This window comes from Chenopodium quinoa, unplaced genomic scaffold, assembly GCF_001683475.1.
Source record: "Chenopodium quinoa cultivar QQ74 unplaced genomic scaffold, ASM168347v1, whole genome shotgun sequence".
NCBI lineage: Eukaryota > Viridiplantae > Streptophyta > Magnoliopsida > Caryophyllales > Amaranthaceae > Chenopodium > Chenopodium quinoa.
Window position 1 is genome coordinate 833,483 of NW_018744239.1, and position 18,498 is coordinate 851,980.

Genomic DNA, 18,498 nt, shown 5'->3' on the forward strand with positions numbered 1-18,498 from the left:
TGATGTAAATCTGAGAGCAATTTTAAAAAACAAAAGCTATAATTTTGAAGTTGCTTGAACTTGTTATGAGCTGCTGCCTGCTGGTAGTGCTTTTGCCTTTTGGTTGTTGTCTCTGCTGAGTTGTTATTGCCTATATTGTTGCCTGCATGAGCTGGTTCCTGCCTCCTGCCAGCTTGAGGTGCTGTGTTGCTGCCTTTTGTGTTATGAATTTATGATAAGTTTTGTTGCTGCCGTTTCTTATGCTTGCTGTTTTAATTTTTCTTGAATCATCGTTGCCCTTGTCATTTATGTTGAGACTTCAATGTATATGTACTTGCTGGCAGCATTTTTCAAGTTTTAAGTTAAAACAGCCATTGCTCAGTGATGATACGATAAACGTAAATCTGAGAGCAATTTTGAAAAACAAAAATAAGTTCCTCCCAAATCTGTGCGGGTTCCTGCTTGTTGCTGCTATTTCCTCTGCTCTTGGTTGCTGTGCTGCTGCTTCAAGATTCTGTTTCAAGATTCTGCTCCCAAATCACTCACATTCTCACTCCTCCCTTCATCTTATCATGTATCATTTTTTCAGTTGATAAATCTGAAATCTAATCTTGGTAGTAGTGATAGTAGTTTCATTATGTATTGCCGTATTGGTATATGTATTGTGAATTTTAATCAATGAAAATGGTGACTTTTTTTAATTGCTTGTTGATATTACTCTAATTTTAATGTTATTTATCTCCAATCTTATGTTATCTTATTGGATGATCATGAATATCAAGGAACAATGAAGATAATTTGGGTGGACTTTATTACTGGAATGAAAAGATACAAATGATATATCTTGTAATTAAAATAAATAAGTAATCTAAAATGATATTAATAATGCCGTTGGCCTAGATCTAGGTGATATAAACCTTTGTATAAACCTAAGCCGTTTGATTAGATCTTATTAACATTAATTATTTTATTGTATTTACTACTTAGCCATTTAGGTTGTAAATAATTCAATTTGAATTAAGCAGTTTGTAATCGGATAAGTTTAAACAGGTTGCGATTCGAAAACAGTTCGATTTTAACGGTTTAACGGGTTATGGCAGTTTAGTTTAGACGGTTAGCGGATTATAACGGTTCGGTTTATACGTGCGGTTTAAACGGTTTTGGTTCATAAACGGGTCGGTTTAAACGGTTAGCGGGTTACAAATGGTTCGTTTTAAACGGTTTTTTTTTTCGGTTTAAACGGTTTCGGTTTATAAACGGTTCGGGTCATTAACGGGTTTATAAACCATTCGGTTCGGTTTCGTTTCGGTTCGGATTTGCGCAGTTTGGTTTGTTATCGGTTTACGGTCCGTAACGGGTTGACATTGAGCGGTTCAATTCGGTTTCGGTTTGATATTGAACGGTTCAGTTCGGTTTTCGGTTTACATTTATCGGTTTATAAACAGATCGGTCCGTGATGGTTCGGTTCGGTAACGGGCGGTTTCACGGTTCGGTTTGAAAAGTCCCACCCCTAGAAAAACCCAAATAAAATCATACCCGTACATAGTACATACTACTCGAAGTCGTAAGTCGTAACCAGTAACTACAGCTAAAAAACATACTGTAAAATTATTCTTGGGTCTTCTCTCTCTGAGTTTCCCCATTAAAGCGCACTCAACGTTCTCCATTTAGGCGACTCGTGGTTTTTCTATCCTCCTTAAAGCAATTTCTGAGGTAAGATATTGCTTTCTTTTTCTAATCATCGGATATCAATTTCTCAATCTAGGGTTTATCTTTAATTTAATTCTCAGTATACTCATTTAGGGTTCTTCGCTTAATTTGATATTTGAATCTAATTTTCTTTATTGTTAGTAAGTAACTATGAATTTATGACCCTAATTTGATAAATGAATCAAATTTTGTTGCTAATTAGTTTACTCATGTGAACATCTACCAGTGAAAGGAAATTAGTGAATATTGAAAATTGATAAATATTAGCTGATTAAGTGACAAAAAACTGAAATTATATATTTCAGCTTTGTTTGTTGAACTGCAGATACATTGTAATTTCAAAGAATGGCTTGATTAGGGGCTGGAAAATTACTAGTTTTAGGAGTTTTCTTTTACTTTAAGTGGGGTAACTAGAAGCTAAACAAAGACAATGTTGGGGATTTTGTGTTTAATAAGGGTCACAAAGAAAGCAAACAAAATAAACCGGTAAAATCTTCGAGGCGTGAACGGAATCACTTTCCCAAAAGTATAATTCCGACCCTATATTACAACCGGGTTTCACGGAAATTTACTTAGGAGATACAACGAAGAACAATTGCAATCACAAGTAGGATGATTACAATTCAATGTATATAAGTGTATGTGATTTGTGATGATGATAAATATAGAGTTTGCAAAAAATATCAAAGAAAATAAACTACATATTTTCTTCCAGTTTTGTATGAGAAATACAAAACCACTTTTTTTAATTAGTTTCTGTCTTTTCATCATATGCTCACATTACATATATATAGAAGCAAATTTTATCAAGCAAAAAGTCACAAAGTGACTGCCAAAAGTTACAAAAGCAACTGACAAAACAACCAAACCAAGCAAATAGCTTATGAAGAAATACGAAGTAACTGTCGTAAACTGACAGCAAGCCTTCGCAATTCTTCTCCATTCTCTCGTCCGGTCGGACGGTGGTGGACCTGACCGGGCGGCAGACCTTTGTCCCAGAACTACCCTCGCGCGCCCGATTGGGCGACCACCACCCAGACCGGGCGGCTAAAGGCTGTTTTGTTTGCTTCCTCTTTACTGAGTTTGTTCCCTCTATACCAAGGTTATTTGCTTCTAATTACTTGCTACACTTAATTAAACACCTTCACCTATAATTAAGCAAAGCAATCATGAAAATTGTCACATACTCTAAATTACTCAACAATCCTCCCCCATTTAGAGTATAAATTAGACTCATTGCAAAATAACATCATCATCACAAAACAATCTCATGCATAAATGAAAGTGTACATAGACTTGAACTCCCACTTAGTGCAACATACAATTCAAGAATCCGTATCCATTTGGTATCGTAAAACGTTTGAACCAAAAGCGACACATTGGAAACTTGAAGATGTTACACACACAAGATTAATTACTTAAATACATATTTACTTGACACTATAAGCCATGTGTCCATATCTATTCATAAGCACATCAAAGCTATGCCCCAATAGCTTCTTGAAGCGGCTAAACTTCATTCTTATATAGGTAGATTCCCAAACATGCTCCTGGACCGAGGAGTATATCAGGAATTCTATTAAGTTAAAACAACCTCTTTTCATCACAGTAAAACAGGAACTTAACCTTGGATGAATAAACAAGTTCCCAATCATCAAATAAGAGAATTAATCTCATTGAACTTAAGACCCAACGTCTTATTGGGCGTTAAGTTGAGATTCCCTTAATTGTGATTATCATAGGGCTCCAATCATAAACCGATTGCCATCCTTTTATTAACATCTCTAACCCATGCTTTTTAAACAATCGGCGAGACTAAACTTCGTACGAAAATAAACAATAGTTTTTAATACTATCCTTGTTAAGTCCTTGATGTAACTATACCTTACACCAATAATATACCTTAACTCATTATTTTACACTTGGCTATGTCCCTTAGCCAAATTTACATTGTTATCCCAATAATTCATCACTATTAATGATATTGGCTTTTGCAAGAAGGAATCTCATCATGCATTAAAACCCTTAACCATTCTGCTTCTTTACCAGCGGAATGTAATGCAATGACCTCCAATGTCTTATAGAATGCACAATGCAAGTTAATTTGCTTTTTTGATGCCCATTACATGGCACCTCCCCCATATGGGAATACTCATCCACTTATGAATGAACAATCTCTATTTGAGATCCAACTTGCATCCGAATATCCTTCAATAACCGAAGGAAACCCACTAAACCACAAGCCATAATTCATGATTTTCAACAAGTAGTTCAACAAACAATAAACCGTTTGCCAACATAACATTAACATAGCATTCTAGAATTACTAGTGAGCCTATCCAATTGACCAATCACATAAGCGATATTCGCCCACTTACATGGTTTTTGTTTGATACATGCATATATACCCTTTTGTAACCAAGAGTATAAAATCATAATCACAAAGAGATTATCATTATCCATATAACTTGAATAAATTTCACAAACAATATCAACAAACACTTGATTATACTGCTATCACCATAGAGGCATAAAATTAAAAACATCAATAATTAAATTAAACATTGATATAATCAATTACAATAATTCAATACAAAATCCTCATGTCATAGACCATGACACTCATTGCATACCTTTATTCTATTTCACCATAGAATATTCATTATTATTAATTAATCAACCATACTTGACATATAACTCATAACCCTCTAAACCAAGGAACTATATATTCATGATTAATTCACTATAACTACAACATAATTTATCATTGCAGTTTCATTATTCTATTATACCATAGAATAATAACTTAAATTAATCATCAATTTAACATATGTCATTATTACTTTTATATCAATACAACAAGGCATTAATAAACCTAATAATTATAACATATTAATCACAAGACTATACTTGCCATGATATACAATACCATCATATCACAAAGTGACATAATAAAACTGTTGGCATACATGCATATATACCTTTGTCAATAATTAAATGACTACTTGGTTTAATTCATGCATGTAAACTAACAATCACAAAATCGAAAACAAGGCTATTCAACCTTTCATGAATAAATACCATGGAGTAACACATTATTAGACCATACATTATTCATCACACATGAGTAACCGCTATAAATAACTGCCATAACCTCAGTCAAGCTCGAATCATGGATTCCTTCCCGTAGGAGACCGCCTTAGGGCCGAATGGCAGCCTCGACCCGAGCGGTTCCAGCTTTCTTTTATCCCTCCAGCTCGTAGTCTCCGCTAGTGCAGCCCATGTCATTAACAGATTGCCTCAAGCGAAACTTGGCTTTCACTTTCGGAATAGAATATGCTGCTAGACTTTGCCTGCCATCTTACTAGAACAAAGATTCCTAGTTTCAAAACAAAGGTGCTACGACGTGAATCAGAAGGTTAGAACGAATAAGCTAGCTCTTTCCAAGAAGGGCTTTTTGAAGGGCAAAGAGGGTGAAGGGGAGCGGGCAGCAAGTTGGAGGACACTGCGGAACCGTAAGTAAACGCCCTGCAATCTTTCTAAAGTGCTAACGAGCTAGACTCAGCATCAGGAGAAAAGTTAGACGAGGTCCCTTCAGGCTCCGAAGAAGCAGAAGAAGTAGCTGCTACCGCTCCGTGGGCTTCTTCTTTTTCTGAGCCTGCTCGAAAGGTAACTCGAGAGTGCGAATCAGCGGCCACCAAAATAGTAGAATCGTTAGCCAGGGTTAATAGGCGAGTCAGGGGAGGTTGAATCAGAATAAGAGTTAGCGGGGGATAGACCAAAGGAATGGGACCAGAAAGACACCAAATTCTCCTTTAGGTGCTTCAACTGCGGGATCCCATTGCTTTCGATCAGTCGCTCCTTGATAGACTTGTAAAGTGCTTTATCTCGTGAAATCAATAATAGGAATTTCTCGGAAGAAAGGAAGCAAACTAAGATTTCTAAGAGTTTTGACTCTTCCTACTAGCGCTCCCCGCGGGTAAAAAAAAGCAAGAGAGTGAAGAACGAATGATCTTCCGAAAGACCGGCCGGCGCCCACCCGACTAGAGGGACTGAGAAATTAATAGAGTACAGTTGAACGTTTCTGTCCAACCGCTACATAGACACAATACAATCCTGTGTAACCTGCATTCCTTCCCCAGATGCTAAGACTTGGAAGGTGTTTGACCTTCATTGACCGGGCTTGGGCACAGAGGCAGCCCGGCAAAGGATGAGCTATGACCTTCAGTCCCAAACGAAACGATATCACTTAGGCCATACAAAGTACAAACCATCAATTGACAACCCATCACCCATGTAACAAGATGAAATAATACATACTTTGTATAACAAATAATTATGGCTATTAAACCATCCATCTATAGCAAGAATTAACCTTCTAGCAAATATATTAACAATACCCAGAAAAACATCTTAAGTATCTTATTAACAATGTAAAAATAAACAGTAATTCACACCCATTTCATGAACTATAATAATACTTAATTCATCCATTAACAATGTTAAATTACATGGTTTTAACCAACCATCATGATTTTTACCAATCATCTTTAATGGGCATAATTACAAGACAACATATCTCTAATAATAATCAAGACATAATCAATAAACTTAGATTAATTAAACATGTCAAGAATTAACCATAGAGATAAATAATCAAACATATAAATATATATTAATCACAAATAAGAAACCTCTTACTTGAATGGAGTGACTTTAATCATATAACTGACTAGAGAAAACCTTCCATCAAACCTTTTTCCTTGTAATTCCACAAGAAATATCACCATCTTCGTTTCCATCTCTATACCAAGATCTTCACCCTCGAACTTGTTCAATTTCTGGAAATTCGTTATCATACCCTTCACATTTGTCATCTTTGTAGAAATTATACTTTTGGATTGTTGGGGATTTTGTGTTTAACAAGGGTCACAAAGAAAGCAAACAAAATAAACCGATAAAATATTCGAGGCGTGAACGGAATCACTTTCCCAAAAGTATAATTCCGACCCTATACTACAACCGGGTTTCACGGAAATTTACTTAGGAGATACAACGAAGAACAATTGCAATCACAAGTAGGATGATTACAATTCAATGTATACAAGTGTATGTGATTTGTGATGATGATAAATATAGAGTTTGCAAAAAATATCAAAGAAAATAAACTGCATATTTTCTTCCAGTTTTGTATGAGAAATACAAAACCACTTTTTTTAATTAGTTTCTGTCTTTTCATCATATGCTCACATTACATATATATAGAAGCAAATTTTATCAAGCAAAAAGTCACAAAGTGACTGCCAAAAGTTACAAAAGTAACTGACAAAACAACCAAACCAAGCAAATAGCTTATGAAGAAATACGAAGTAACTGTCGCAAACTGACAGCAAGCCTTCGCAATTCTTCTCCATTCATGCGCCCGGACGGGCGGTGGTGGCCCTGACCGGGCAGCAGACCTTTGTCCCAGAACTACCCTCGCGCGCCCGATCGGGCGACCACCACCCAGACCGGGCGGCTAAAGGCTGTTTTGTGTGCTTCCTCTTTACTGAGTTTGTTCCCTCTATACCAAGGTTATTTGCTTCTAATTACTTGCTACACTTAATTAAACACCTTCCCCTATTAACCCCTTCACCTATAATTAAGCAAAGCAATCATGAAAATTGTCACATACTCTAAATTACTTAACAGACAAATTGCTTAAGACTGGGATTTTCGCTGATTTTTATGTTCAGTTGCTCTGAAATGCTCTTAGAATTGCGCTTTAGAATCTATTGGGTTGTTGTCTATGTGAAATAAATAGAGCGCTTCAACTTTCACTGATGTAATTGAAGTATTTTAGTAGCTCCTTTCTCAGTGAGTTTTCCTTGGTTGCCGTAATTCATATTAGCTCCTTGATAGATGTATTTCCAATTATTTGGAACTGTATTATAATGATGATCTTAATGGACCTAAACAATGAGAATGACCTTTTTGCAAGAAGATATATCTTGAATGCGGTCTTGTTTGCTTAGAACTTCAGAGCCTTTTTAGTGCTACGTGCATATCAATATGTAACTTGTCCGTTGATAGGATTATGAGTTGGAGATTTTGGATGTGACTATTCATTAAACACTAGAACGGGTTTGTTTCCCTGACCTATGTTTACCTTATTCCACATGATGTGTTATTCTAAAAGACTCTAGGATAGTAGGATGTTTTATGTACTATCTTGATTCTCGAAGTTATTCTTCTTCTCCTTACCATGCCCAAAATTGCATCTATTCCAAATGATCCTATTCCATTATTTTCCTAATAGACTTTAGGATGCTTTATGTAGCTCATCATCAATCGTTTTCGTAGTTGAGTTCATTTTCCTCTGATGTGCTCCCCGGCTTCCCTCACAGCATAAAGATATTGCCAGTCTCGTAAGTTAGGAGCTTTTATAGTTTCCCAAAAAAAAAAAAAAAAAAAAAAAAGGTAGGAGCTTTACTTTAAGCTGTGCTTAGTTAAATGCATGTTGATCTGTTGGTGTGATTCTTTAATGACTGCCATCTTCATTCATCTCCTTATACTCTGGCGCTTCATTTAGAACAAAGAAGTTAATTGATATAGCTCTTGTAGCTGAGTATTCTGGCTAATGTTTTTAGGACACTGGTTACTAATTCCCCTTTCTTCTCCTTAAAACAAATCCATGGCTAGGTGAGTTGTTGTATGCCTATCGCCTTTTCCACCCACATTATGTTGTTTGGAATGTCTGGAATGAGGTTCTACTATTTTGCCCCCATCTTTCATTTCTAAAGAATACAGGGGTCTAGCCATAAATCAGGATAATTGGGTATTATTAGACTTCACATGTATTGGGTAATCAGGTTGGTTTCCACAATGCTCTGAGAAATTTAGGCAGAAACCAGGAATACGATTTCTAGCTGAAGGCCTGAGGTTCATTACTGATATATTGTTATCTGCTTAATTTTGAAGTCTTGACTCCTGATTCTTGACTCCACCTGTGTGAAAGTAAACACTACCCCAACTTGGCTTCATTTCATCATTTGCCTTCATCACTCTCTTTAGATCGATTTTGATGGTTTGACTACCATCATCTAGCTGTATGTCATTGCTCTAATCTCTAAGGCTCTGTTTAATTTAATTACTATTTTCTGCATGCATAATCTCTTGTGATTCCAAATATTAACTCAAGAAACTTTCATTCTTTCCAACATTGTTATTTTACTTTGATCTCAGTTATGGCCATATTTAAAAAAAAAAAAAATCATCCTTAGCAACTTGCGATTCTTTACTATTATACTCAGGATATATTTGGTTGGACCTATGCTAGTGTCTGTCTGTCTGACCTATATTTCTTTCCCATTTTATAAAATTAAAGGATTTCTTAACTGTTGTATTTTATGTTTTCACTTGGTTTATGTTCTCCAAATTCTATGATGATGCAAAACTAACGAAAATAAAAAATTTCCCCCATCATGCTTTTTTCTGGACATTGTCGATTTTCAAAAGTTGATGATATGGTGCATATACAGCATTAAAGTGAAGGGTTGAGCCTAGGTGACACTATGAACTGTTTTTGGAATCTTAGGTTGATTAAGAATTAGACAGGTAGTGTGAGATCTTAGTTTCAAAAAGTGTGCCTTAGGCACAGGCACAAGGGACACTCAGGCACGAGAGCTGGCGCTAGTGCACAAAGACCTACAAAAGGTGCATGCTTATGTGTTTTTTTCTAGGCTGCTTTTTGTGCCTTATGTTGTAAGGCGTCAATAGCTAATGTGTAAGATAATATTTTTTAAAAAACACCACACGACTTTGTGATGGTCAGGCTTGCTTTAATTCTAGTAGAGAGAAATTCCATGTCCCCCAATTCCATTTGAAGTATCCTAGTCCTAGCTATTGATCATGTCTCTTTCACCTTTCCCATAACTCCCTTTTTTAGATTTATTTAATAGAGAATGAGAATAACTTAGTCTTGGTGCGCTTGTGCCCTACTGCCCTTTGACACTAATTGTGCAATGCTGTGGGTTAGACTAAGTTATTGAGAAAGGTGCAGTTGTAAATATTGCTCTGGTTTTATTCTTTGAGCCTTTATCAAGAATCGATTGTCTAATATCTTCGCTGCTGCTCACACGTCCCACTAAGGTTCCATTTTGCTCTTTGCAGTTAAAAATGGCTGAAAGAAGAGAGCCTGCCAATGAGCAAGCAATTGCAAACTTGTATGCCTCGATGAGGTCAGAACTGAACCAAATATACTCAAAGATCACAGAGCTTGAGATGGAAGTGAGCGAACATTCCTTGGTTATGAATGCCATCCAGCCACTTGATCCCTCAAGGAAATGCTACCGTATGATTGGAGGTGTGCTTGTAGAAAGAACAATCAAAGAGGTTTTGCCAGCTGTGCAGCGGAACAAGGAGGGCATCGAAGAGGTTATTGGCAGGCTGAACGAGGCTCTGGAGAGAAAGAAGAAAGACATTGCTGAGTTTGAGGCGAAGTACAAAATTAGGATAAAAAAGTCAGATAATGATGTGCAGGACAGTAACAAGAAAGAAGGTAACGCACAGGGTGTTCTGGTAGGCCCTGCCGGTGCTACTGAAACATAGGTTTTGTGCTGATAGTTTTCTTTTTTGAAGTCTTGGTCATATTATGTATTCCTCCATGTCTTTATAGTTATGGTAGTTTGGATGGTTTAGCAACTGGACGTTTTTGGATTTGTAACATCATCAGGTAGTGTGTTTTTGGTTTTGTGTTTATTATTTGTATGATTTTGCTATTAATATTGAAAGTTCCCGATACAAATACTAGAACTGAAAGTTATCTTTCATGTGCAATTCAATTGATATTTTGGTGTGCGCACTTGGATATTTGGTTAAACCCAAAGCATAGTTCATTTGCGAATAAACTTGGGTGCTCAGGTTGTGCAGGTTTATGTGTCATGCTAGCAAGTTTCGTGATTAAGTGAACTGTGCTTGAAAAGAACCAATAAGTGTTAACAAACACAAATCTCCTAATGTTACCTTTGATATATGTAAAAAGTTTTAAAAGTTTATCTCTATGACCTGGACTTTATTGGTTAACTAGTTCACAGACACAAATCTCCTAAATGAACTGAGTTTGATGAGACACTGAGATCATTTTATAGTTCGGACTTAAACTTGCACAAGATACAAATGCATATTAACTTGAGCAAGGTAATGCTCAACTGAACCAAATTATATGAGTTATTAGTAGAATTACTTTGTACCTTTTCTATAAACTGTACTAAACCGCTAAACTCTCCTCCTGCTAGTTTGGGTTGTTCAGATTCATTTAATATTATCTTAAATTTAACATACTTAAAAACCATAAATGGTCCAATTATGTTTTTATACTTTATTAGTCCTCACTCAAACACATTATAACTCAACCCGACTCGATCTCGATTTTAAAAAAAACTTGTTAGCAACACTAATGAAGTAATGGGGTCATCGGGATCTAATAATGTGGACTTTGATAAAATTGACCGACGCTGCAATTTCGTTGGAAGATCACGTGCAACAGATTGGAAAAATTCCAACTTCACTTTCTTAAAACTTTTTATTAACAACTAACCAAAAGCTAACACCATGTTCTCATATGGTTGGATTTTCTACGGTGGTCTATCTTTATATAATTGTTTAAGGATTTCATGACTATTAATCGTTTGCCACTAATCATTCCTACAAATACATCGAACTTTCGCACTTAACAAGCACTACTCCTTGATTACTCTTTTATAATTTCACGAGACAAAGACAGCACCGGCTTCTACAAACTACTAATTCCTAATTTTTACGTTTTAAAATTCGTTCAATTATTAATCTTTTTTATCAATTTTTAGAGAATTACTAAAAGTAGAATAGGTCAATTGAGGAAGTGAGTAAAGATTATGTTGGTGGGTTGTGCCGGGTTTGTGTGGCTTGTGCCTAGTTAGTCCCAAATCACTCCTGAGCGACTAAGCTCATTCATTACATGTCGTTGTTATGTATTTATGTGCCAATGTCAAATTTGATTTATTTTAATGTAGTTGTTATGCTAGATTATGTTGTACCTTATCGTGCTTCTCCCAAATAAATGTGGCCCAAGCTCAGCCTCTAACTTGACATGCAATGTGTTGTGCTTACCCCATGCTAGTGTGGTGATGTGCTTTTGCTTTTTGGGTCAACCATTCCACAACTTAGCACAATGCTATGTCATCTTTACTTGTGACCACTAGTGAGTATAGTTGGACATCGTGCGAGCTGGGTGGGCTATGTTAGGGTTAGGTGGTCATGGGTTGGGTATGGTGACACTCGGCCTAGGTTGGGGTAGGATGTGCTATCTCGGGTTGGTTATGTGAATCAGGTCAAAATAGTTTGGGATGGGTTGGGAAAACCAGACTCATAAACACAGCCCTTGTTCAGCCTAAATCACGTTGTGCTGAGTTGAAAGTTGACCCATTAGCCATGCTAGCCAGGGTGGGTTGAGTGCAACTCGGCCCACTGACAACCTCTACTTATGAGGTATATTGAGGCTTTAGCAACGAAGCAAGGTTAAGAATCAAAAGATGAACAAAGTGGCTCAAGAGAAGCTTCTGAGGAACTCTTCTTTGATATTTAAGTACATGTGTTTTGTGTAGGGTTAAAATTACATGTGAGATTAATATATTTTTGTTTATTGTATTTGAATTATGATTATTAGGGAATGCTTTGGGGTGTTGAAGTCATAAGATAGATCCTAGAGTGATAATGTCCTTATTGGTCATTTTGCATACTCATACAATTTTAAAAAATCAACTATTTACCAAACAATTTTATTCAATCATCTAATACAATTAGTTAGCCATATACCTAGTTAATACAATTAACTAGTCAAAACCAGCTACCACCATCAGGTTCATCTATTTTCATCAAACATGGCATTGATCTTGTGATTTGGTTAACCTATAAAAAGTAAATAGTTGCGTTAAAAATAAATAAATAAACACTCATAGAGTACAATTGTACACGTATAGGTAAAAGCAAATTTCAAATTTGACCAATATATCAATAATGAACTAATGTGAAGGGTATAATTGTATAAATGACAACATAAGTTGCAAAAAGAGCTAAATGATGGAGAATTTACAGTATTATATTATGATGATGAAAAGTTGAGTAAATGAAACTTTACATTATACATATTTGACACTAATGGACTGCTGGTATAATGGTGATTGAGACTACACTTGGTAGGAATGACCCGTGTTTGATCCCCCACAATAACAATTGGGAGGTGAATGAAACCTAACAACCCAAAACTAGAGCCGAGCGAAAATTAGGGTACTTGATCCGATAACCATAACGGTTCGGGTACCCGTTCCGATAATATAATTTGTTATCGGGTATGGTTATTGGGTATCATTTTAAAATTAACGGTTACCCGATCCGATAAGCATTTTTTTTTGCCTTTTCCCTACTTAAATCTATTTTTTTTTTAAATCTAAACTCTTAATTTACTTCATAATTACTTTATAATATCAATGATTAGTAATATTATTAATAATCTGGTCAAAATCATATGATATTGTTGTTAATTAGTGGTAAATTATATCATAATAACTACATAATTATCTTTAATTATCGTTATTGGATATCTTATTGGGTACCCGATAACCGATCCGAAAATTCGGGTACCCGAAGTCTAGGTACCTGAACTTATCGATCGGGTTATGGATATCACTTTTATGGATTTTGGTTATTAGGTACCCGAACCGTTAGTACTAACGGTAAGGGTACCCGTCCCATGCTCACCCCTACCCAAAACTGATCTTCGAATCCGGATTAGCCCAAAGAGTCAACCAAAACATTATATATATTTGGCAACAATTATCACGATAACATTTAATTTTAATACATTAGTCATGTTGGGTCTAGAATGATAAAAATACCCTTATCAACGATTAGACTCACCATAATAAAAGCTTGTTTATCCAGAATCATCCAATAATGCTACAGTTATAATTTTACCTCTAATTTGCTCAAGAAGTACATTTTAGTCACATAAAAGTATGATTATCAAAATAGCCAATTTTTTCTAGGGAGAGATGGTTGAAAATACCCTTCCAACGATCAAGTTAAATTGCATTGGTCTTCTAGTTCTAGACACACACTCTTGTCAGTCTCTACTGTCTCTCCTAAATCGATTATTAGAGGGGATATTTCCAAAATCAACCCCCGGATAGATTACTCTTTCTCTTTTATAAGTTCACAAACGCCTTGAAAAGGACGAAATTTAGTTTAATCTGGACAATAAACTCATATTAGAATTAAATGCCACAATAGAATTTCCCAAAATTTCTCTTAAACCATTAAAAAAAAATTCTATTCTAAAAACAAGTAAAAAAAAAAAAAAATTTAAATTCCAACCATTTCTATTATTTAGTACAGTAATAAAAAGAGTATAATTATGAAAAAGGCATTGTATATTCTTGAATCACATTAGCAAAACATTTGTTTTGGTGCATGATGTGCTAGGCTGCTAGCCGCCATTGCTCTCAAGTAAACGCAACACGGAGTTCAAACTCAACGAGTAAAAAAGAAATTCTGAATGTGTCGGTGCACTTTACATGGCAAAATAGGACCAATACTCTCTCATTTGTCCCACAATCCCACCGTCTTGTTTTTAGTAGTTTATTTAAGTATTGAAAGCAACAATATTTTGGTTTGGAGTAAACGTGAGTAATAAACAACTAATAATGGTATCTTCCTAGAATATTACTAAAATGAGTTGGCTAAAGACAACTTCTCTAATAGAACAATATTGTACCTTATACTTGTAGCAAACTAGGCAACTAGCAATGATCACAAACGTCCAAGTAAAGTGATCTTTTAACTCATTGGTGTTTAAAAATGTTGACTTAGTTTAATTTATCTCCAAGTTAATTCATAATTTTCCAATGTAATTTAACTTGACACAATTTGTTCATTCAATCTAAAATAATTTGACCAAACTTTAAATGTTAGTTTTGTACATCATTTTATATTAACTTTTTTGATATAAAATATAGTATTATCGTGTAACAATGTATCACAATAGTAGATGTAGACTTGAGCTACATTTTATCCCCTATGTTTAATACTTAATTTATACGTAGTATATATTACAAGAGATTTATAGCTTATTCTTTATTACTTGATGTAGGGATTCTTAATTTAATTACAAATGTGTTTCATGGAGGATTTTTGGGTGGTCAACACTAAGGTTTGATCATATTAAAGTTTGACTTGTCTCTTTTATTAAAATAAATTTCAAGTGTTCTTTGAATTTGTCATTAAATAGTGGTTGAAGCATAAAGAGTAGCCTAGTTGAGGCCCAAGGAGTAGTTAGTGAAGAAAGTTTTCTTCTTTTATCCTCCTAGATAGGTAAATTTGTCTTGAAGGGTTGAGCGAAACTTATTTAGCAACATCGTAAGTAAAAAGCATTTCTTCATCCTTATATATTGACTGAGACTACCCTATGGGGTTAGGTAAAGCTATCTGCTATTGAGTTCATAGAAATTTTTTGAGATTCTGATTCATGCCCAATAGAGAAACTTCACACGATTGAATTGGGCAGGTGAAACTTGGGTACAAATTCCTCAACCTTTTCTAATATTTAAGTGAATTATATTTGATCTTAATTGCATTGTTCAATTGGGATCCATGGGGTATTTGTCTAAGATAACTACTAACTAGGGTATTGTTAGTCATCTATAAAAGGTAGGGGTGAAAGTAATTCGGATTAAAACCGAACCGAACCGAAACCAAACCGAATTAGTAATTCGGTTTGTATTTTTTAAGAATTCGGATTGGATCGGATCGGAAAAATTAAAAAATATGGCTTACGGATTGGATTCGGTTTGGGGTTTAAAAAAACCGAAAACCGAATTACAAACCGAATTTCGACCCAATATATACTTTAAGCCCAATTTTTTTTTCAAAGTATCCAACCACTTTCCCCTTTCATATATAAACTTAAAAAAAGAACCTAATTCTCAATTCTCCTTTCTCAATATCTTACTCTCTCATAAAGAATGTAGTTAACAAGAAATGATTGTAGGAATTTTCAGGGTGAAGTTCGAGTTTCGGATTTGAATGTTGCAAAAGAAGGGAACAAATTTTGGTTTGGATTGGATTCTAATTTGATAATTCGGTTTGGATGGATTGGATTGAATCTTAATTCGGTTTGGATTCGGATTGAGATTTCCAAAACCGAATTAATTCGGATTGGATTCGATTTTAGCTATAATCCAAACCGCAAACCGAACTTTCACCCCTAATAAAAGGGAGAGAAACACTTTGTAATCACAACTTTTGTTAATATCATTATATGATAATTTCTTCTGTTATTGAATGTTTTCTAACGTTCTAGTAATAGTGATTGTATCAATCTTATCAAAAAAAATTTTGTTGTATGAAGATAGAAAACACCTGATTCATTAATCTTTGTGATTAATGAGTTAAAATTTATATAATTTTTTTTATTACAATAGTTTGATTTTCCCAAAAAAATAAATCCCGGCCCAAATCCTTTTTATAAGAATATCACTCTTGAAAAGTGAGAATCTTCATGAAATATTAAGTGATTTGTCCATAATTATACGCCATTTAACTATTTATCTATATAATCAACTTGTAGTCATATATGCCCTATAAATTAAAAACGTTCTGAGGTCAACAAATTTTTTTTCTACAACAAGTTACTCTTGATCTACAAAAGGAACTTCAATTTTAGTAGAGATAGATCTCTAGTTCATAAAAAATATCCCATCCACAAATTCTTGATGATCCACCTTATCGAATCTCATAGAAATCCAATTTCCATGATTTTGTTTTCAATGCAAGTAGACAAAAACTTCTACATCAAAATCGAGTAAAATTGTAAAAGGAGAAAATTTACTAAAAAAGAAAGGAAAAGAGGTTAAGTTAAAAGTTTATGAAACAAACTAATTAAAATACAAAGCATCTAGATTTGTATGGAATGGGTGTAGCACATCAATGATTAAATCACCTCACTCCCTCAAGTCAACCCCACTATTACTTACAAAATACCATTTGTACATGTTTAAAATATAGGGTATGAACGTGTTCAGCGCTAGCTTTTGAGTAGCTTTTAGGTAGCTTTTAGTGGTTTGACCAAGTCAAATCACTACTTGACAAAAAATTGGGTGTTTGGCAAAGTAGTGGTTAAGATAGTTTTTAGTGATGGAGCAATCTTTTATAAAAAGTTAGGAAGATTCGCTTTTGAAATTGGAGGTAGCTTTTGAGGTAGCTGTTGAAAATTTAATCTATAGTTTTAAAAATAAAATGTTGATTTTTATATATAACAGCTAGTCAACCGCTAATTTACCGAACACTTATATGTAAATTATTTATCTTCACAGCTAACAGCTTGTTGACAGCTAACAGTTACATACACAGTTCACAGCTACCTCCATTGCTACAGCTACCTTCACAGCTATATTTTACCGAACATGCCTTATAACAAGCTAATGCTACAAATAAAAAGTGGAGAAGGAAAAATATGTGGAGAAATCATATACTACTCCCTGCGTTTTTAAATACTTGCTCCACTTTCTATTTGCGGCCGTTTTTTAATACTTGCTCCATTTCCTTATTTGGAAAGCTTTTACAATAGTGGTCCCAACATATGTTCTCTCTCCTCCAATTCTCTCCATTACTTTTGTCTTCTATAATTTTTTATTCTTCCACCAACTCCACTACCTCCATATTTTATCACTTTCTCCAATTTCTCATAAAACTCTGTGCATGGAGAAATGAAGCAAGTATTTAAAAACGGAGGGATTACCTCCTTACAGGTTATGTGCAACGATTTGAAAAAAAAAACAGAGAGGGAAAATGTCTAATCATTGCACATAATATGTAACGGAGATAGTATATGATTTAGAGATATTATACTATGGGATGTTGCGGAAAAAAAACTATTTTAAAAATGACATTTAGCCTATCCAAAGTGTAAAATGTTGTGGTCAATATCTTCCTCAAAATTAGAATCTTTCCCAAAATCCCAAACACTCATGTAGTTAAGGTTGATGGATTGAAGTCATACAATTAAGATTTGCTCAAACTTGTAATTATATTTAATACCTATTCTAGAAGAATAATAAAATACAACATCATGTATTCATGTGTCCTTTCTTAATAGGATAGCTTTAGAACCTGTTCACATTTACTGAATTGAGCTAAACTGAACTGAACTGATTGGAGCTGAACTGAACTGAACTGATTGGAGCTGAACTGAACTGAACTGAACTGAACTAAGCTGAAATGAATATTTTATGAGAGAGGGAAATTAAGAGTTGAACTGAACTGAACTGAACTGATTGGAGCTGAACTGAACTGAACTGAACTGAACTGATTGGAGCTGAACTGAACTGAACTAAACTCAAATTAAGTAAATGTGAACAGACCCTTATACTAGAGATTTAACCTAAAAAGGATGTTACAAGTCTCATAAATATAACAATCAAATGAGAATATCAAATGAATACAGTAGTTAGTAACCTCCTATTAAAATGGACTAGCAACCATTATATTTTCATAAAACACCATCAATTTGGGGGTTTCAAGAAGTTGTTTGTTTAATGCAGTTCAAAACAACAAAGACAATTCCAAGAAAAACTTTAATAAGGCTTTGAAGCCATTAATCCAACATCCATCCGTCCCTAATTGCTTATATTTTAGACTATCCACAGAGCTTATTTTGATCATTTTTTTAAATTTTTTTTTATGAAAGCGAAAGTTAGCAAGTATGATGTTGTTGGATCTATTTAAACTTTTCTCATT

General features: G+C 34.7%; 1 protein-coding gene across 1 annotated transcript; it reads left to right on the plus strand.

Moving 5' to 3' along the window:
* Nucleotides 1-1,535: 1,535 nt before the first annotated feature.
* Nucleotides 1,536-10,537, plus strand: LOC110694085 (probable prefoldin subunit 2). Its single transcript, XM_021871244.1, has 2 exons — nt 1,536-1,692; nt 9,841-10,537. Exon 2 carries the CDS (start codon nt 9,847-9,849, stop codon nt 10,276-10,278), a length of 432 nt encoding a protein of 143 aa, XP_021726936.1. The 5' UTR covers nt 1,536-1,692; nt 9,841-9,846; the 3' UTR covers nt 10,279-10,537.
* Nucleotides 10,538-18,498: the final 7,961 nt, after the last annotated feature.

Excerpts from the sequence above, each read along its gene's own strand:
- LOC110694085 (XM_021871244.1), top strand. The coding sequence starts at position 9,847 with ATGGCTGAAAGAAGAGAGCCTGCCAATGAGCAAGCAATTGCAAACTTG.